General features: G+C 38.0%; 1 protein-coding gene across 2 annotated transcripts in view; it reads left to right on the top strand.

The window, feature by feature from the left end:
- LOC107674934 (serine/threonine-protein kinase Nek7-like) overlaps positions 1 to 22342 on the top strand; it is an 84439-nt gene that overhangs the window by 25175 nt on the left and 36922 nt on the right. For both annotated transcript variants that reach the window (XM_016469093.1, XM_016469094.1), the window contains exons 2-4: positions 6683 to 6762; positions 14562 to 14699; positions 17292 to 17354. In XM_016469093.1, coding sequence (XP_016324579.1) covers positions 6709 to 6762; positions 14562 to 14699; positions 17292 to 17354 — 255 coding nt within the window. In that variant the 5' untranslated portion in view covers positions 6683 to 6708. The remainder of the gene's footprint in view (positions 1 to 6682; positions 6763 to 14561; positions 14700 to 17291; positions 17355 to 22342) is intronic.

A 22342-nucleotide genomic window follows, 5' to 3' on the forward strand; every position in this document is an offset into this window, starting at 1 on the left:
CGAAACACACAGCGCCTTCACGACATGGCGGCGGCAACAATACTACAGCGAGAATAAAAGTTACGCCGCCTTTCTTTGCGTGAACATTTGGGCGGCTTTATGCAAATCTTTCCACATAGTGACGTAGATATGTGGGGGCGTGTTAGAACGAGCCGTTTTAGGTAGGTGTGGCTGACTCTTAACTTTTATAAAGAATATCTCTTTGGATTTGAGACTTTAGTCTTTGCAACTTTACAGATCTTTTTTATGCACCAAGAGCTTGTAACACTCCAAAGAGAAAGGAAAAATTGAAATCGCATCATATGACCCCTTTAAAGTTTAACAAAAGTTACGTTGTTAGGGCCCTATGAAATCCATTTAATTTTTTGCCAGTTTTCATATTTTCTGAATTAATTGTTCTGGATTCCATTTTAATGATTTAATTAAATTTAAATCAGTTCAATTTAAATTTAAGTGAAAAATCAAAAAGCATGTCTATTAAACCTGCGTTAATCTCGCAGCTCTAGAGATGAAGTTCATGAGGAATTCTGTAGCATTCTGCATTAAATTCCATTTTTATGACTGGATACTTCAGTTCCGTCTGTGTTTTCCACATCGCAGAAATCATAGGGCCCTAAGATTAGGAATATTCCAATGCTGGGCTGGAACTTAAATTTCCAGCGTGAGCACCATATCTCCAAATATAGAACCTCTAACCACCAAGCCACAGTTCTAACCTTCTTTTATGTTAGATGTTAAAAATTGGGTGTTCAAAAATGTTAATGACATTGAATATGTAGCAGGTGATGAAACGTCGGAAACTTTGACATCTTTCTATGCGACTATGCAGCAACACTGCCTCTTGAGTTGTTAGTCAGCTCCCAAGCCTCTATTTCAAGTAGGTTGCCTACTGTCATCATGGCACGTAATGACCCTTTTGTCATGCTAAGCTATGTATAGCTACTTAGTCGTTGCCGCGGCCCCTTTTCAGTATGTTAATTTTACAAGCACGCAGCTGTAAACCACGTGTTACTTGCAGACGCCGTAAATAGCCAGTGGAAAAAGTGCAGATGAATGTTTCTCTAGACAGTTGGGTGTTGTTGGCGTGTGTGTATACGGTCGTCTCCAGAGGATGCGGCTCCTGTAATCATTCTTGTTTGGGTGCTTGTGTGCTGATATCATATGGCATGTTTAATTGATTCTGTTAATGAGGGTTTTGGATGGAAACTGCTGATGCCCTGAAGTCATTTTGACACATAATAGGTCAATCAAAGAAGCCATGCTGCCAGTCTCAAACTGAACTGCTTGAAACTGAAGTAGAACTAACCAGCAGGGCAACCCATCTCATGCTGCCACTGTCAAATCCCAGACAGACTCTCTACCAAAGGGTCAAAATTTACTTTTTGACACACCTGCTGGTGCAGAGTGATTTATCGGCCATGAAACTTGAACTTTACTTCATATGTTATATAAAAGTTGTTTATTTCATATATTTTATTATTAATTTTATTAATATTTAATAATATATAAAAATGTTGTTGTTATTATTATTATTATTCTAAATTAATAAATTCTACTGTTAAGTGAATTTTGGCAGAGAGAGAAACAATAAATAAATAATTAAATAAATATACACATACATACACACAAAAATGTTTTATATATTTTAGTAATTTATTAATATTTAATAATATATAAAAATTATTATATCATTTTTTGTTTATTATTATCATTATTATTATATCTAAAATTAATGCACGATTAATCGAATGCGATTGTCATGCGTATCTTGTCAGTAAAGCCGGTTCTGTGATTAGTAGTAAATCTCCAGCACGTGCTTTCAGATGGAGCAGCGTTTACTACACAGAGCCGTAGATCACTGACAAGCTACTCAAAATCGCGTTCGCGATTATGAAATCAAAGAAACCGTTCTGCGATTATGAATGCTGTTTGCGTAGCTTGTCAGTGATCTACGGCTCTGTGTAGTAAATGCTGCTTCATCTGAAAGCACGTGAAAATACCAAATTTTAATAACATGTTTTTACTCCAAACTCACGTTATAATGTCAGTCGAGTGTTTAAAATAAATCCTTCTGTGAGATGATGTGGCTTCTTACACAGAATAAGGCACGCAACATATTTCATAGCCTTTATCACTGCTTAGAATACTATGTCGATTAGCATTGCATTATTATTTACTTTATTATAATAAAAATTATAATAAGACGAACTCCGATAAACCATATATTGTCATAGTCGTGTGTTTATTAGTCACGTTGAATCAATGAAAGCAGTTAAATCTTCTGTTTATTCAGCAACTGCTATAGGGATTTCCTGGGTTTCCTCTGCAAGGTGTATTTGGAGTTTCTGTGCGAGAGCGCCCTCTGGCCTTCGGATGGAGATTTACTACTGCTCACAGAACCGTGCTTCACTGAAAGATATGCATGACAATCGCAGCTTCTGCCTAATCACGATTTATCACCTTTGCAATTTAATTTCGATTAATTGTGCAGCCCTAATGTACGGTTCATTCATCAACTGAAAACAGAATCGCTTGGGATTTAAGAATCAGCAAATCGAGTGTACGTCTAGAGGCCCGCTTTCGAATGAGACCACCCCCACGTCGATAGCCCCCGGGGTTCTGTAGTTACGGGTGGTTAAATTTGCGGTCCGGCGCCGAACGATCAAGCGATCCCGGGGGGCTACCGACGTGCGGAGGGTGGCGTTTGAGAGGGCTCCTCGAGCTGAAGGGATCCCCCGAATTTGGTGGAGATCCACCGGCGCGTTCACGAGATAGTGACACCAGCCAACACTTTATGTGAAACAGAAGCAGTTTGGTGCAGTCACACACACAGATCACGTTGCGGCCGAACTCAGACATTCAGGATCAAACTTTTTAGCGCTGCCCCCCAGTTTTATCAACTAAATAGCTTAATCGCTCAAGAGCTACATTATGTTTCTCAACAAGGAGCTGATAGCATCATTGTTTCTAAAGGAATTAAAGCCACAGCTTTACGGTTAATAGAGAAACGCGGCAAAACGGTGGTAATTCATACATACACAGCCTCTCTCTCTCTCTGTGTCGTAAATGAACAGTTGATGAATCACACTTTTCTGAGAATAGATTATTGAAGTGGAGATCGCTAAACTGCAAGCTAGTGTTGTCAAAAGACGCGGTATTTCGGTACCAAGTCGGTACTAAAAAAATGAAAACGTTAAAAATGAGAATCTATTAAAATCGAGAAGAATTTTTTTTTTCCCAGCCCTAGCATATTTTGTTGTTTTTAGTGGCCTCCGCTGTTACTGTGGGTGTGGTGTTGAACATGAAAAGTGACGCACAGTCTGTTCATGAAAAAAAAGGAAAATGTGAACAAAAATGCAAGCAATTAAATGTATTATTATAATTAAATATGCAAATTAAAATGACGGGTAATAATAGATTATGACGGAATTTTTACGACCCTGTCTGTCAAAATAACTAACGCAACCTCTGATATATATATATATATTATTAAAATTAAAACACTAAATTCTATTGTATTAATTTCTACAAGTACATTTTGGCATTACAGCATTAGTTTTTTTTATTTTGTTTTATACAATTATTTTGTTTCATAGAGACAGAGAAAGAGAGGGAAAGACAATTGTAATGTTTTAAAATGAATAAGAAATTATTAAAATCATTATTCATGAAAAAAAAAACTTTTCATATTCAAAGCGTGTTTGAAATTTGATTTGCCATTTTGATTCACGTAATTGCGTAAAATTGTGTTTGTTTTTTAATCATAATAGTGAGACGACAGCAGCATTGTACATCGCCAACAGCAGCGTCCATTGACTGCTGTCTCAAACTGATAATTAGTGCCCAGAATCATTCACCTCAATCGCATTTTGAAGTTTCGTAAAGAAAGAACAAAAAGTGGGTTTCCTAAGTATGCTTTTTGGGAGCTCGGGTGTTTTTATTAATTTAAAAACGTACTCTTTCAATACTAATTACATACTTGTAGAGAGGCTGTTTAAATTTGTGGCTTTAACGACTAGTTCTTCCCGAGAGAAAATGCGTCACGCAAGCAGTTTCCACAATCCTTAATGTGGAGACAAATTTAGCTAAACTGAAAAAATGGCAAACAAAAACATATCTTCGGTGGCACCAAACCCTGTCTTGCTCACACTGCCACTCAAATCTCAGACGTGGGGTTGGTGCTTAATTAGTGTTATTAACCTTCAACAAACCAGGCTGATATTATTTTGCCATGGTGACAGCTTCAACTCCGTTTCTCCGTTCACCGGCATGAGGGATTTTAATTGGCTCGAGCTCCTCGATCCACTCAGCCCTGACAACGCGCAGAGACGGACGTTCACTGCAGTGAGCGACATGTAAATGGCCTTTCTATGAAAAGAGTGTTTCTTTTTTATTTTTTTAACCCTCGCTCATATTCCTTCAGTACAGCGAGGACACGGCAAGCTCACCCGAGCTGCGTGCCGCAGTGAAGTGACAACCGAGCAATCATTAAAAATTTTGATGGCTGCGGCACGCACAGGCCCATCTCCTGGCTTGATGTAAAGAAAAATGTGCAGCCGTCTTTTGTATTTGCTCTCTGTCACCGACGAAAGCTCAGGCCTAATTTATTCCTTCTCATCGTCGGCTCTGCAAAGACAACACATCTTCGCTGTTTCTTACGTGCGCGTACGCTTTATTGTGCCCACATTAATGTCTCTGTAGGCTTTCCAGGAGCACTAGACTCAACTGATACTAGGTGCTTTATGGGTGGCTGTTATTGAAGGTTTTGTGTGTGTGTGTGTGTGTGTGTGTGTGTGTGTAAAAGTAATGAAGGAATCTTTGGGTTGACATTTGTGGTTGTGACATTTTTTTTCTTTAATTTAATAGCCAAAAACCGATACCTAGAGAGCAGGATGACAGATATAATATCATTTAATGATACTGAATAAGATGTGCACATTTTCGGAATTAAATTTGAATTTACTCTAAATGTGAAGTAACACAATTTACGCAATACTTATAGCACCAAAAATCTTTGAAAACAAAATGTCAGTTTTTCATTGACAAGGTTTTTGTATGTTGTTTCTGGTACTAGATGAAATGACCACTTGTTGTTAGTTAGCTAACTTCGTTAACTGTGTGCAAACAGATATTTGCAGATGCCAATGATTAGGGTTGCAGTTAATCTCAAAATGCGCACTAGGTTTGGATCACTTAAAGTCCATACAGTTGTTCGCTTATAATGTGCATCGGAAACGTTCACATTCCATTTTAGCAGACAGATTTGCAGTTTTTTCTTTTTACCAGATTTTTAGTGAGAAGCATATTAAAAGTGTTGCCAACTACTCACTGAAACTGAAGCTCTTCTTTCAGTTTGAAAAGGGGTTTTAACATAAAATATAAAGGTGAAAAATTTAAAATTAAATTAAAATATGTGTGTTTTTAAATGCATTTATTCATTTTATTTTATTATTAGCTAATTCTTATTTTTGTTTCAAAAACAGAAGTGAGTCCACTTTTATGTGCAGGTACAATATGAATGCAAAAAGCACTGGGTTTACTTTTTGGTCGCTGAAAGAGGTACAAGTTGATTCTTTTAAAAAGCACTAAGTTTAAGTTTGAGCACTTAAGTATTTTACAAAACCTGGCTTCATTCTTCATTTATAACCTGACTTCATTCTTCAAAATATTTGCCAGAATAACATTTAGAGAAATGATTCACACAAAAATAAAAATTCTGTCATCATTTACCTACCCTTAAGTTGTTCCAAGCCTGTACGAGTTTCTTTCTTCTGCTGAACACAAAAGAAGATATTTTGAATAATGTTGGTAACCAAACAGTAGATGATAGCCATTAACTTCCATAGTATGGGCAAAAATATTATGGAAGTCAATGGCTAACCTTCAATCAAAAATGAGTATGTAAAATTTGTTCAGCTGAAATAATGAGAAGCAGTTCATTGTTGAAGAACTTCACTAGAACACGATACCCTGAACAGCATAGAGTTTAATTACCCAGATAAATAAATGTAATTACTGAAACTTCATCTTTGGATTTTGGCTAAATTAATTTCAGCTTGAGTAAAAAAATCATTTCAGTTCACTAATCATAGTGCATTTCAAATCATTTTTTGGTCCAAATTGTATAGCCCTATCAAACATTTCTTAATGGCCAAATATGGGCAGATATCTCAGTATATCACTAACTGACTAATTTTGAGATCATATAGCTGATTATAATGTTGAGTTTTGGTGGTGGAACTGGTACTGTACCTGCTGTAGTACATTTCGTTTTTAACTCTAATTGTGTGTCTTTAGTATTCTGACCACACTATATTTGGTTACTAGCATCCAAAAAAAATTTTTCCCCCCCAATAATTTGCTTTGGTGCTCGACGAATGGGCTACAAGTTTTAACAATTGAGTTTTACTATTCAATTTGAAGGGTCTCCAGTGCCGTGGCTCTTTGACAGGTCTCATTAACACAATGGGTGTCGTGTTCTCAGCGGATCGGGTTCCTCAGGCGAGGTGACGCGCCGACTGTTTCCACAGCAGCGTGTGATTGTCAGGAGCGCTGCTCCAGACCCTAATTCTATTACCAGATTCGCACGTCTATGTTCACTGGAGATTATTACAAGGAAGGAGGTTTGCTCCTGTCGGGAATGGTCAATGCATCTTATTTTGTTTGTTTGTTTGTTTCGCAGGGGTCTAAGGGACTGCTGCTGTCACGATGGACGCCCAATCACAAGGCCAGCAGCCACCGGTGCCAGTGTTTCAGCCACAGGTTTGTGTGCTCTCTCAAATATAAACACAAACACACACAGTCTAGCCAAACCTTCTTTGTAATCTCGTTATATAGGCGTTCTATAAAGCCACTTGAGGTTTTTTTTGGCGTCTACCATCCTGACTCACCACCTGCTTGCTTAGCAGCATGTAACACAAGCCTGTCGCCCTCTTCCACATCCACATCTGCCCCCGTCAAATCTCCCCGTGTCTGTCAATCCACCCGCAGAGAGACAGGCGGCGGTCTGCTCCGGCTGTCTCTCCGCTGTGCCGGGTGAGAGGTGATAATGAGATTCTGCTCTTTGCACAAGCAGCGTTTCCTGCACACAGGAGCCATCATGTGTTTCCAGTGCCAGAGACAGAGGTGTTGGAAATCTGCTGCTTTTAGCAGTCTTTTGCTCTCTCTCTTCCTCGTTCACTCTCTTAATCTCTCTTTTGTCGTACTTCCTTTTCACACCCTCCAGACTAATTCCCTCCAATCATCCGACTCAATTATTGTAAGTCGTCTTGTGGTAGGTCATGAGTTGTGTTCAAATTAGAGGTTGAATGTTTTTTTACTGAGTAATCATTGCCGATACAAGCTTTTTGAACATCAAATACCAAACTTTGGTATCTTCATTTATTTATCAAATACAATACTTTTTTTTTTTTTATTTATTTTACATGGGCAGCATCTTTCTTGTATGTGTAAATAAGTCATTATTGACCACTATTTTTTTTCTTACTGTGGATGTTTTTATTATAGAAGAACACAGTTTTTTAAATTGAAAGAAAAAAAAATAGAAACTTTGCTTGACATGTACTTTGCATTTTTCATCTTGAAAATATATATTTTTTTAATAATAAATAAGCCTTGTTATTTTTAAAGGTCTTGCTAAATGCATGAAGTCTTAATTTATTTTTTTTCATTGGAAGAGAGAACCCTTTCAAGAACTGTCCAAGAACCATTAACGTAATCACAAGTTACATCATAAACTAAAATTCTTTGTTTCTGTTTTTTTTTTTTTTTATAAATTTTTAGTTTCTGAATAAGAATCATACACAATTCAGATTCTAAGCATTTTATCCTTTGTTTTCACAAAAGTAAAAAAGCTTGAATCAAGCACACTTAGTTTTGACTTTTAATTTTTGTTGCTTTCCCCCCCAAGAAAATAAGTGTAATCCTAACCTGTCATGAAGTAATGCATTGCTAGACTTACGTTGAGCATCGCATTCAAAATGTCATTTAAACGTCAAATGTCTTATGTTGAATTTTGCAGATACCGATAACTGATGTGGGGAAAAATACAAAATCCAGTAGTTTTTAAAATTGGTACGTTGAATATGTTTAAATATTTTAAATGGGATAGAACAACCCAAGCATAGAGACTACAGGAGTCTGATATATTATGAAATTCCAGATACCACGAACTGTTTTGGTTGCCAATTATTTATGGGATTTTTGATTACACAATAAACTGCTTCTGGGACTTTATACATTCTGGGCTCACATAGTCTCTTGAAATGTTTAAACGTACTCATTTTATTAAAAGGTATTAGCCGATAAATCAGAATGTGGCTTTTTTTAACCTTAGTTATTAGGCAAAATCCAATATCCTGTGACCTTCCGTGAGACATTGGAAGACATTGAATGTCTTGTTGTGCTAAATTTGATAGTTTTTTGATAGTGAAAACTACATGCCCGCTGTCATCAATAAACCATGAGAGACATTTCACATTAGTTTGAACGCAACACTCAAGGTAAGTCTGGCAATGGATTACACCGTGACAGCTTAAGAGAATGACTTTTACAAGACTCTCAACAAGCATCCAACATAGACTTGTATTCCTTTGAAAGAAAAAAGAAGCAACCTAAAAAATGCTGAATTGTGTATGTAATCACACATACGCCGATATCATATCTTAAAGTCCCCAAGGTTTGATGGATATGCATAGGAGATGCCGGATGAGTCGGTAAGCCGTGCATATTTGATGGTGCATTTGCTCTCCGAGCGAGTGGGAGGGTGAGATCTTCAGATCCGATTTGAATCGTCACGGCGGATTTTTCGACGAAGCAAAATCCCCTTTTAAAGCAAGGGCTTTAAATACTGGAGCAGATTGAAGAGGAGCGGGGCGAAGGAGGTATAAATATTGCATGGGCCGGGCCTGGAGAGAGACGTTGATGAAAAGGATGTGAACAGGATCTCCTGCCTTGTTCCCCCACCATGAAGATCCCCCCTCCATCACCCACCAACCAACACCACCACCACCAAGCGCCGTCTTGCTACTCTACCACCTCTTCCGCGCTTCGGTTGTCCTTTCCTTGGCAACCTCTGGCAGTGTTGTGCTGTCAGCTCACACCTAGTCTCCACACTGCTGCTGCCCCGTCCTCCGTCATTCTCCTCCTATCTCGCATCCCCTGTCATGCGGCTGCACGTCTGCATTTCTCTTTTTACACTTGTGTCACCAGTGGCCAACCCTCCATGCTTTGCTGTTGCTCCTGTGATGTGTTGTCCCTTTGAGTCATTTCCCCAGCATGCTCTGCTGCATCTTCCGTCCCCTCTGACCTTTTTTTTTATTTAACCAAAGCGACAGTTCAAGTCTAAAGCCCAAAAGTATACTTAATTTTTTTTTACATGTACATCAGCATAGTACATACACTTACTGTATGTGCTCAGTTAGATTTTTCTAACAAAATCTGCATGGACAATCTTTTTTTGCCCTTTTTTGGCATTCTCAGCAAATGCTCAGTTCGTACATGAACTTTGAGATTTTTTTTTTTGCACTAGTTGGTTTGTCCACAAGGTGGCAGCAATGCACAGGCCTGTCGTTTCACATTCGTAAAAGAAAATGAGATGGAACAACAATGACAAAGTACCGGAGAAGCAACAATACTAGTTGCTCGTGTTGACAAGCTCTTATGTAAAGGGGTAAAGATATATGAGCAACTCTAGATTGAGTACAGAGACATCTTTTTCGATCATGACTTCTGGAGAGAAATAGCGCATGTTTTGAGCACTTGTTCACTCAGAGTATTCTTTGAAAGGCAGTTAATTTAGCTGTACGCGATACAAAATATAAGTATACTTTGGGCTTCAAAGTGTGGTCACATTTATCGTTTTGTCGAAATTTCACAGGGGGGGAATCCAGTCATTCCAATAGGAATCAATGAGATTGGGAGTTTGTGAGAGGGCGAAAATGTTCCCTTTGCAGATTTTCTTTTTTTTGTTGGTCACGTGAATTTTCCGCGTTGATCTAATGAAAGTTGCGTGCTACACAAGTGACTTTTGCATGAGCTGTACTTTATTATTGTTCGCTAATGTATTGACGACAGACAGCAGACTTTTTGCCCCCCAAATTTTCACTAATGTGATCGCATCTTAAAGGGGTCCTATTATGCTTTTTCACTTTTTCAATTTTAGTTAGTCTGTAATGTTGCTGTTTGAGCATAAAAAAGATCTGCAAAGTTACAAAGTTCAAAGTCCACTTCAAAAGGAGATATTTTATTTAACAGAAATCACTTTTCAAAAACTGCAACGAACGACTCGTTTGGACTACAACGCATATTTTCTGGGATTTGTGATATCACAAATATCGACGAATGGGACGAGACCTGGTTGAGCTGCACTAGAGAAGGCAACGAGTGTTATCACTATGTCGGAGACACGCTAGCTTTCCCAAGGCAGACGAACTTAGAGTGGTTACAATCATCCGGGTTTAAATCGCGCTCAAATTGATTTGATTTTGATGCAATATTTACACTGAAGCTCACAGGTGGCTATGGTAAGGGGCATGACATTTCCCGACCAGGCGCCGAGTGGAGCCAATCACAACGCACACTGGCCCAGCTAACCAATCACAGCACATTTCGTATTTCAGAAGGCGGGCCTTCATTTGATACAGGAACTATTCGAGCCATTCATGCCAGACTGGGGAGAGAGGTGTTGTAATAATGTAAAATATGTGAAAAAAATTTGTTTTTCGAACAACCTAGTATGAGAGCCTGTTCTAGTACACCCCCAAAACAAAATCAAGACTTTGTAAAAGAGCATAATAGGACCCCTTTAATAAAAAGATTTTTGTGAAAGTTGTTCGGTATCCCAATTCCAGCCGTTCTCGATCCCTTTCCTCCCACCTCTGTGTGTTATTTTTGTTTTCTCCACTTGCCACAGAGCAGCAATGATCCATTTGTCGTGGGCACATTACCATTGCTTCGTAATATTTTGTCATTCTGGGAGAAAAAGTTCCCCATGCAGATTTCGCTCATTTTCAAGTTGGTCACACAAATTGCCATACTGACCAACAGAAAGCAGCTTGGTTTGAAAGTAACTTCTATGTGAGCTTTCCATCTTGCATTACTATGCTATTGACAACAGACAGACTTTTTGCCCCTAATATTTTTACTGACCGCATCTTAATTAGGGGTGCGACGATAAATCGATTCATTGATCGATTCTGCAATTTTCCGAATTAATCGCGATTCTCTCTGGAATAAATTCTGAGCTTGATTTTTAACAGCAGATGGCACTGCGTGCTTTAGAAACAGCCGTTCTTAAATTTCGAAAAGGTTGAATGAAATTACAAGTGTTCACATTGGGTTGCGTTTACATTAATCTTGCGTCATAAAAGCATAAAAGCTGAGGTGCAAGTACATTTAACCACTTGCATGACTCAGCCGAACACACAAGCGCTCTTCTTCGTGAGCATTAAGTGTGCGGTTAAAATCTAACCTAGAGTGCCATCTGCTGTTAAAAACTAAGCTCAGAATCGATTCGAGAGAGAATCGTGATGCATTCAGAAAATCGCAGAATCGATCCATGAATCGATTTATCGGCACACCCCTAACCTTAATGAAAAGCTTACCGTGAAAGTTGTTCAGCATCCCAATTCAAGCCGTTCTTGGCCCCTTTCCTCCCACCTCCATGCGTTATTTTTGTTTTCTCCACTTCACGCAGAGCGGCAACAAGCCCTTTGAGCTCCCGCCCCTCCTGCAAGCTGCAATCTGTACAAACCGCGTCACGCCTCTGTCGAGTGACCCTGGCGGTCGTGGAGATCCTCGGCTGCTGCGGTTCATCTCGTGTCAGCTCAGTGCTCTAAATTGTGTGACAGCGCAAAGCCACGGATGAGACAAGCTGTCAGTCAGGGCGCCCCTGCTGCCCTTTGAAGGCGAGGCCAGGGGGCAGAAAGGTGCCGCAAATGGCCTGTGAAGTTTACATACACTGCCCACTGCTAAACAGATTACCTCTAATGAAGTGTCTGGAGCTCGGGCCGCGTCAGGCCTAATCCTGGCTGGCAGTGCGTCCCTTCGGCTGCCAAAAAAGCCGCCACCCTCTGGCCTCCTCCCGCCGCTATGCCGGCCTCCCCGGCACTGGGAGGTGCCCGTCGTTAATCAGGCCGGACAGTTCGCGAGCTGACATGGAAATGTAGGTCATTGCATATGTAAATGTGTGATTAGCAAGCCGCATGCCAGAACACATTAGCTCGACTTTGCTCTCAGCATGCGCTTGTCATGCCGCTTTAGAGGCTCATGCTAACATTTGTCAAGCGACCATGCGGGAAGTGAAAAGCAATGCCTTGGCCCTCTGCGGATCATCCGCTGCTGACCAAATCAACACCATACATATGTATCTTCTATGGGTCAATGACAAATAAGTGTGTTCGCAATAAACAAAAGGAAAATCTTTAAAAAATCCAGTTTAAAGCACGTGCCATATGTGGGTATCATATGGTTTTGAAAATTGTTATTTTCAAAAGTTTAAATTTCATGTCTCTAAATCACTTGGTGTAACTTAAGAATAATGTAAATATAAGAAAGTATAAATATATTTTCTAAGGTAAAAGTTTTTTTTTACACAAATGTTACGTATTATTAACTGTGAATTAATTAGTTAATATAATATGTATCATTAATTGCACCACATGACGTCCGCGTAGGTCCTCTATGATGTAATTTCCTGTTTTGTTTTCCTACTCCACATGGTTTTTATTTGGCTGACGAAAGTGTAGTACTTGTTGATTATATTATATAAATATATATTTGTATTTTTTTGTCGTCATTAAAAGTAAGTAATTTTAATACTTTAATCAGTGTTATTTTAGCATTATTTATGCTATTTTAATATTTTAAGTTAGCTTTTATTTTATATTTTCAGTTTTAATTTTAGTTTGTTTCAGTGACTTTTGTTATTTGATTTTGTCATTATTATTATTATTATTATTATTATTTTTTTTTTCAGTTTTAGTAATTTTAATTAGTTGCCAAAGCAACATTTCTCATTTTCGTTATGAATGTTTTTAATCTAATATTTATATTTTATTTTAGATTTTAATTAACAAAAACTATTTTAATAGTTTTAGCTTTAGTAAACGATAACAACACTGTTGTTAATGAATGAATACATTTGTCATTGACCCCCTAGGCTACCCTGTGTTTTTATTTTTATTTTTTCTTGGTTTGTATAACCATGAAAAACATGAATTTTCCAACTTGCTATTATGTTCATATAACCATTTTTTCATAAGCCTCTCTGGATTTGACACAAAATAACTACACGTTGCCGAGAAACCTGGTGTCTTGGATATTAGCTTGATATTGTTAAATTTAGTCAGATCCAGCTTTCTCTCTCCGCTGCGGTGGCAGAAAGAGAGCGCTGCTTCTGCTGCACCAGATGTGTCCCTGGAAGAAGGGGCTGAGAGCGTGTTGTCACATGGAAAAACAAGCTACCTCAGTGTGTTAATTGGATGGGGCAATTCTTTGGCTCACACCTTTTTTTTCCCTTAAAGCTGTCAAGTTAGAAAACAATGAAATTCTTAAATTGGTCGCCCCTTGATCTACATCCACCCCTCTGGCGTCTAGTCAAGTTGCAGTGCTTCCTGCAACTCATTTCTTTCAGTTTAACCCGTTATATATATCAGAGAGTTTTACACAATAATGTTGATGGATCTGACAGATCGTCCAAGTATTCTGGTATTGTAAGAATGACAGAAAGAAAGGCGTTTGTTGCTACGACTGAATATCCTAATGGATGAACGTTTCGGGGAGTTGAGCGAAGCTTAATCTTAATATGGAACCATAATATTAAAATGCATTCCATGACTATAAATAAAAGAGATTTAGCATGTTTACAAGAATACGATTTTGTCATCCTTCCCCTCCCTTTCCTATCTTCACAATGTAATTTGCCTTCAAGGCCGTCTTATGGCCGTCCTCGGGTAGTTCTCCACGACATGACATTGCGTTCCACTATCTGTCACCTCCAGTTGCCAGAACGTTTGCGGGATTAAAGTTTACACTTGAAAAGCCTCTAAAGGTCAAAGTGTTAATTAATTAATTTATTTGCTAACGCCATCTCCGAGGGGCTAATTCCGGGTTTTGTTTAGATTTTTCATTTTAGAGCGCAAGTGTCAAGGCGCTGCATGGATTCTTGGGAAAATCACTCGGGGCGGTTTGTCACTAACTGGTCCAGCATAAGTCATTTCAGAAGTAGGGATGTCACCACTCGCCTGATTCGTCCAGACAGTATACGGCAAAGTTTCATATTGCGCTTTGGATTCAAAGTGGATGGTTAATGTTGATTCGTTCCCACACTCTCTTGTCCTGACATATCGCCCTAATGACACCTATCCCAGATGCCCTCCAGAGTTTTCTTCCTTCTCTTGGCGTATAAACAAACACAATCATGGAGTTCGGCTGGCAATGGCCGATCTGTGGGGACGTTTGTTTTGTCTTTTTAAGTTTAAGACAAACGGAAAAGCATAAAACGAAAGCTGTGTGATGTGCATTTCGCTTTCTTGAAATGTTCTTTTGTTCTTCATTTTCAGAAAATCCAACAGGATATGGGCTATAACAATTTAGCCAATTTTCACATTATAAAGAAGATCGGAAGGGGACAGTTCAGCGAGGTTTATCGAGCTACATACATGCTAGACCATACACCGGTAGCTTTGAAAAAAGTGCAGGTAAGAAGTGTCTTTATTCGTGAAATAAGTATATTTTACAGTATCTCTGCAATTATATTTTTAGTGTATGTTTTATGTTGGTAAAGTCTGGTGTAAACATTTTGTCACTTGAAATAAAATAAACTGAAATCAAAATAAAGTATATATACATATAAAGTAAAGTGTGTGTGTGTGTGTGTGTGTGTGTGTATATATATATATATATGTGTGTGTGTGTGTGTGTGTGTGTGTGTGTGTGTATACTTGTCAAGGCAACTAAAATAAAAATGTATTAATAAATTAATAAAAAGTAAATAGGCATTAAAAAAACTATTAAAAATGGCAAAAACAACAAAATTACTGAAACTTGAAAAAATAAAAATAAAAACTCAATATATATATATTATTTTTGAACATTTTACAATATTTCTTGATATTTTGGCCAGTGTATTTGCTCTGAAATGGCTTGAAAATGCCGGGTTTTTAAATTTTGTTTGTTTATATTATTAAATGTTAATATCGTGATCAAATATTTACAGAGTATTGACTTGTAATAATTTTAATTGCATACACTTAATATCACAATTTAATAATGTTGTTTAAGCATTTTTAATTAACAGAGTTATTGAAAGTAAATATATTGTAAATATTCAGTTGCTATATTAACAATTTTAAGTCTGTGTAATTAACAAAATAAATATAATTTTCTTTTCTTTTCTTTTTTTACACTGAAGCATAAATCTGAACCGTCCAAAAGCCACTTTGAGAGATTCATGTTTGGATGGAAGCTTGTTGTATTTTGTATCTTGATTAACAACATTTGTTCTGCTGCAACACACGATTACACAGCTGAAGGAAATTGTAAACACTTTTTATATGAGTTTAATCTAACGTCAGTGGCTAATCAAATCTGGAATTTTAATTAATTAATGAATTAATTTGTTTGTTCATTTTTTGGAACATTGAGTCATGAATCTTGCATAACAAAAACATTATTATAAGATAAAACATTACTGGATTGATTGATTGGAAAGCAGCAAAACCCTCTTTTCATAAACACAGCCATAAATACATTTTTGCAAATTTCGTTCGAACAGAAGCAGGCATCTGATTGGCTCTTACACTGATAATCATGATTGAATCTGTTTCTTTTCCTGCCATAAAGCATATTCACAGACACAGCCAGCACAAAAAAAGCTCCACAGTTTCCTCCGGATGTGCAAAGCAGACGTGCTGGAAGAAATAATTTGCAAGCTCAAGATTAAAAGAGTGGTGCCTGGATACTATCGCTTCTGCTTTCCTAACGCACACACAGCAGTCGACTCTGTCGCTACCACTGACTTTATTAACACTAATGATGAGCCCAGAAACAATTGGCATTTTTGTATATGCCATTAAAAATGACTGGTAGTAACAGTCTTGACTCAGTGAATATATCCCATAATGCAGTTCATTCATGCCACTTGTTGGCTTGAAAATTCAAGATTTATTGCTGCAGATACATAATATTTCTTACATATTGCAATGCAAATCAACTTCAATCCCTCGGATTTTGTACATGGTTCAAAGCTGTCAGGTTGGATGTCCAGTCCACTATGGGCAACATTTGCACCTTTTGTGATTATAATTATTATAATCGGTGTTTTTTGACGCAAATGTTGTGCAACCCTGATTGCATGAATATTTGGACTAGATTCACTCGCTTTAGGTTTGAAAGTTTTCGTTTGATTTTTCGACTTTTGCCTTGAGATGCTCATAAGATTTTCTGTTTGCTGTTTACACTGTGTGCTTTATTATAATCAGGACAGACATGATCAAAACAGTGTTTTAACAGATACATCTAACATTCTGTCGGCATAATCAGCTTTTGATATTCTAAAACGGCACAAACAATCTTGTTTTACAATAAGTATGGCAAAATGTAAAGTCAGACGGTTATAGCAAAATAAATTGTGTTGTCAGAATGTGGACATGAAACTTCTTATTTAAATAATTAAAAATATTAATTTAATTATATTTAATTAAGAAATAAATAAAAGATAAATAAATGTAATGCAAGTAAATAAAAATATAAATAATTTGTAATAAAAAAAATGCTAATAAACTAATTCGGGAAATATATAAATGTATTAATACAAATAAATATATAAATAATTAGTAATAAGTTAAATGAATACAAATAAATTCAAAGATCAATAAATGAATCAAAACAATCTTTTTGTAGTAATTTAGCAGTAATTTAATTATAATTATTACTAATAAATAAAGAAATTAAAAGAGAAATGAATGAATGTAATTAAATAAATAAATGGTGATTTTTGTATTTTGTATTTTTGTGAAACATTACATAAAATGAACCCTGTGGTCTTGCACAGTTCTGACCCATTAACACAGGTGAATCTGGCAAAATAGGGATGCTTGAGGCAGGAGGGGTGTAGATGTGGTGGGGCAGGCGTTTGGGGGTTTTGGGTTTCAGTGTGACGTACCCCCTTCTTCTTGCTCTACCACCCCAGTACCAGTAACATTTTTTACTTGCTTTTTCTTTTTCTGTCTTTATGCCATAACTCTCTTTCTCCTTCCTCTTTCTCTCTCTCCCTTTTGATCTTTTGATAGATATTCGACTTGATGGATGCCAAAGCTCGGCAAGATTGCATCAAAGAAATAGATCTCCTGAAGGTAAGAAACCAGAGAAAAGAGAGACCGACACCATGTGCTGCTATTAGGATCTCTAAAGGTGCCTCTGCCGAGACCAGAGAAACAGAGAGAGAGAGAGAGAGATATTCAGAAAGGGAAAACAATTGATCTGGATTAGACCTTCAGCTCTTTCTTTCTCTCTCTCCCTCTTCCTTGTTCTCCTCTCTTTTTCTGTTAGGCAAGTACAGAACACGGTCCTCTTTGTATCGTTCCTTCAGGCCAAGATTGACTTTTTTTTTTTCCCCCATTTGCAGTGCCACAAAATAAATTTTTTCGACAATAAGCATTTCAGACCAGCAGTTTAAAATATTTATTTATTTATTTATCTACAATACATGCCCTGCCAGCATTTTAATTCGCCACAAAGCCATAAATATGATAGATGGCTTTATGGTTTTGTGTGTTATTTAAATAATAATATTATGTTTTGTTTACCAAAATATGTAATTGAATTTATATAATTTGTGCGTGTATAAAAATTATATCTGTATCTATCTATCTATCTATCTATCTATCTGTCTGTCTGTCCCGATCACAGAAAGCAGTATCTGCCGATATGATCACCAATACCAATCTTTTTAAAGCCTTTTTATCATGTAGAATTATTTATAGTGATGATCCAATCAAGATTTTTAGACATTTATTCAGGGCCTGAATTTCATTTTTGAAAATGAATACCCTTCTTAGGTGACTCTTGTGAGAGGGGATTTTTTAATTTGAGGGGTGGAGGTGGGCATTTTTTAGACAAGCCTGATTTCGTGAGCTGATTGTGAGGCGGCCTTTTACACCAGGTCCACACATACTCCGTTTGCAGTGTGCATGCAGTCCGTGTGTGGTACGAATCCTAATCCTAACCCTTTTCTTTTGCATTTAAATCATAAAGAACATGATTCATAAAGAACTTTGTTTTCCTACCTCCACGAGTGCCATTTATTATTGCCTTGTTTATCTAAAAGTGCTCTTTTCCTTTAAACCTAGCCAAAAAGCCATAGCCTATGTGTTGACTGTGAAACACGGTAGACTTTAATTATAAGCATTTATGGTGTAATTACTACATTTTCATGTCAATCCATGTTCATATTTACTGCAAACAATGTGCTGTCACTTAAATTCAGTGCTTGCAGTGGAAACAGACTCGATCTCTGCTGCAGACGCACCGCTCCTGGAACGCACTGCCGCACCGCAACCGTGTTTAGTGTGAACGCTTTAATCCGTTAACATGACTGTGGAAAAAATATGCACCGCATACGCACTGCAAATGGAGTAATGTGAACCTGCCGTTATGTGTGTGCACTGCGAGTGTGAATGAGCGTACGGTCTCCAGGAGAGCACGCGGTCGCTGAATGGTTAAACACTGGCAACAATTAAAAAGAATTGCAATTTATAAACTTTAGTGACAATGCGACACTGCCTCGATTGTGCAAGTGACGATTCCTGTGTCAACTGTGTAGCATGCAGCTCGCTTGCTATTTGTAGTGCAGTGCAGACGCGATGTGATTTGAAGCCATTTGCGCATTTTGACAGAGAAAGAGAGCGCGCGGTGATTCACTTATGCTGTTTGTGAAAGTATGTCTCACAGAAAGTTTTCAAATTACTACAAGTTATTTAATGAAGAAATATGAATTGTACCTCACTTTCAACATTAGGGCCTTTCGCACCGCTTTAGTTCCAGAACTAAATGTACAGTACTAAAGTACGGTTATTTCACCCAAGACGGTGCCGCTGCATGTCGTGCCAGACCTCTCATGGCAGACGCGTCATCAGCTTATCGTTTTTTTTTTTAGATCGGCCTTCATACAGACTGCCGATCAAACATCCCAAAGCGATTATCGGCTGATAGTGATCGGTAGCTGATCAATCGGAGCAGCCCTAATATATATATATACATATACAGTATCTCACAGAAGTGAGTACACCCCTCACATTTTTGTAAATATTTTATTATATCTTTTCATGTGACAACACTGAAGAAATGACACTTTGCTACAATGTAAAGTAGTGAATTTATTTAATACACGAGTTTCACAATTTGAGTTGAATTACTGAAATAAATGAACTTTTCCACGACGTTCTCATTTATTGAGATGCACCTGTGTGTGTATATATATATATATATATGTGTATATATATGTGTGTGTGTGTGTGTGTATGTATATATATATATATATATATATATACGTTCAGATTTCTTAGTATTTATTTATACTTGTAACTTATGAATAATTAATATGACTATGTGTGTGTGTGTGTGTGTGTGTGTGTATTTTTATGCATATTCATTGCTATTATTAATATTATTACTACATAATTGATTATATAATTGTAAAAATTATTTATTAATTATTTGGTATTATGTATTTAATTATATGTTTGTGTTTGTATTTATTAATTTATGTTGAGGATGAAGGTAACACTGCAACATAAAGGAAATTTACCACTTTCTTCCATGAATCTTTTGATGTTTCTTAACATGTTTTTTTTTTTTTTTGTTTTTTGTTTTTTTTTATAAATCGTTTGGAGTTCATCAAACCACCTTAAACAGGCTGCGGCTTGCGGTACCACAAGCACTAACGAAAGTTAATGTCAACTCTAATAAGAGCTGACGTCTAGCTGATCTGAGGTGTCTGGATTCTCTCTTTGCTCTGTTGTGTCTTTGTATCGGTTGTCAGATAAACCTTCCTTGAACACACACGCAAACACACACACTTCTTTCTGTGTTGTCATGTTAATTGCTTCAGCTCCGATTTTGTCCATTGCGGAGCCAGTTCGAGTTCCATCTCCATCTGTAGGCATTTTCTTTGAGACAAGATAATTGCCACCTTTTTCGCCCTGCTACTTTTTCATATTCTTGTTCTTTTGTATATACAGTAATACTCTGACAAAAGGGCTGTTCACACTTACAGTGATCTCCTGCGACAAAGTTGATGAATTTCGGCCATGTGACAAGGTTGGGACTTCAAATGAGCTTCAAGAAGGATTTGTCTTTGGGCACATGCTGGAATATCATAGATTTTTAAAATAATTTTTGTGAAAACCAACAGTACAGTGACCCGGCAACCTCCAGACTCTTTATGAGAACATAAAGTAGAAAGAAGCAAGGTAGCACTTTCAAGCCCCCTGAGATACCTTCAACTTCCACGGGAGGAAGCGGAGGTGGCGGGTGAAGAAGTCACGTTGCTGGCGGGGTGACGGAGGTCGCTGTCACGCTCCTTAACGACACTTTGCCAACTGAATGCGCCAGGGTCAGAGGCTGCCACAATGTTGGTTCCTCCTCCTCTTCCTGTCTCTCACTCGCCCCTTTTTTGTCTCCTTTATACAATCTTTTCTACTCCAGCGCTAATGAATTCAGTCATTATAACCAGCTCACCTCAAGCCGCTAACAAGCGGTTTGCGTGGAACACAGACTCATGCCTTCTACCTCAGTGGACAAAGCTGGAGAAAAATACGAAAGAGTCACAAATCAAAATAATGAGCGAGAGCCGCCCCTCCCCGACCCATCTGTCTATTTGTTTTTATGTCACTTTGAAACCCCTCCCGTTTTCCTTCGTAAACAAAATTACGCTGTTATGCGGAAATGTTTTGCTTTCAACAGAAATCGCAAACCATTTCGTAACCGCCTTCAGTTGATTTCCTCCTCTACTATTGCAATCCATTTGAACTATATTAACATTTCGAGACTCAAAAGGAAGCAACGAGATTACAAAATCGCTCCCAGGACCCACAAGTGTGGCTTCTCATAATATAATTGTCACTCTAATCGGCCTCGTCGTAAACAGAGGGTTGGCTTAATATTGTTCCCAATGGAAAACAAGAGTGAAATTACAGCGTTTAACGTGATTAAAGTCAACATCACTCAGCGTTTCATGTCCGCCACATTGGATGTGCCAGCTAAGGGAAAGTAAGAATGGGGTTGACACCGTCGGCTGCACTCGCTGCAGCTGTGTGATCCAAAAATACATCTAACGAAAGTCACAGGATGGCGACAGAGGCACGCACGTCCTTCCCTGTATCAGCGCGGGGCATGAACATTTCTTTAATAACCCCCTCTGCTGTGTCACAGCGCGTAGCGGGGGCCCGACACCCTCCCGCTCGCGAGGGTTTTTGCCTGTCTCGCTTCTCATTGATACACTTGTTTTCTTTTATTTTGCGACCCCCACCGGCGGACGTGAAATTACAGCGTTTAACGTGATTAAAGTCAACATCATGCCGCATTTCATGTCCGCCACATTCGATGTGCCAACTAAGGGGAAGCAAGAATAGGGCTGACACCGCCGGCTGCACTCGCTGCAGCTGTGTGATCCAAAAATACATCTAACGAAAGTCACAGGATGGCGACAGAGGCACGCACGTCCTTCCCTGTATCAGCGCGGGGCATGAACATTTCTTTAATAACCCCCTCTGCTGTGTCACAGCGCGTAGCGGGGGCCCGACACCCTCCCGCTCGCGAGGGTTTTTGCCTGTCTCGCTTCTCATTGATACACTTGTTTTCTTTTATTTTGCGACCCCCACCCCTCCAGTCGACTTCAGTGCAAGAAGCGATCGCGACTCATTGACCAGCCAACAGGAAACAACGAAAAGCTGAAGGCTTGGGCTGGGGGGATCGTGCCGTGCTGCCATGCAGTGCTGCTGCCTGGCCTACAATGTTAACATCAGCTAGAAAATTCAGTGTGTTTGTTTTCTTCTGTTTATTAGGGGTGTTTGCTAAGACAAGCATCACTTTTGCTAATGCTCATATTTAAGGGATGTAAACAAACACATTGCCCTTAGTATTCAACTTCATATTGCACTGTTTGTGCTACAAGCCTTATGCATTATATATATATATATATATATATATTTACAATATTTAATTAAATAACAATTTTATTTTATCTTATATATTCACAAATAATTTCTATCTATCCATCCATCCATCCAGTTTTCTATTTTTTAGCATGTGAATAATATATATTTACAGTATTTAATTAAAT

The sequence above is a fragment of the Sinocyclocheilus anshuiensis genome, unplaced genomic scaffold, assembly GCF_001515605.1.
Source record: "Sinocyclocheilus anshuiensis isolate Anshui unplaced genomic scaffold, SAMN03320099.WGS_v1.1 scaffold1536, whole genome shotgun sequence".
Classification (NCBI taxonomy): domain Eukaryota; kingdom Metazoa; phylum Chordata; class Actinopteri; order Cypriniformes; family Cyprinidae; genus Sinocyclocheilus; species Sinocyclocheilus anshuiensis.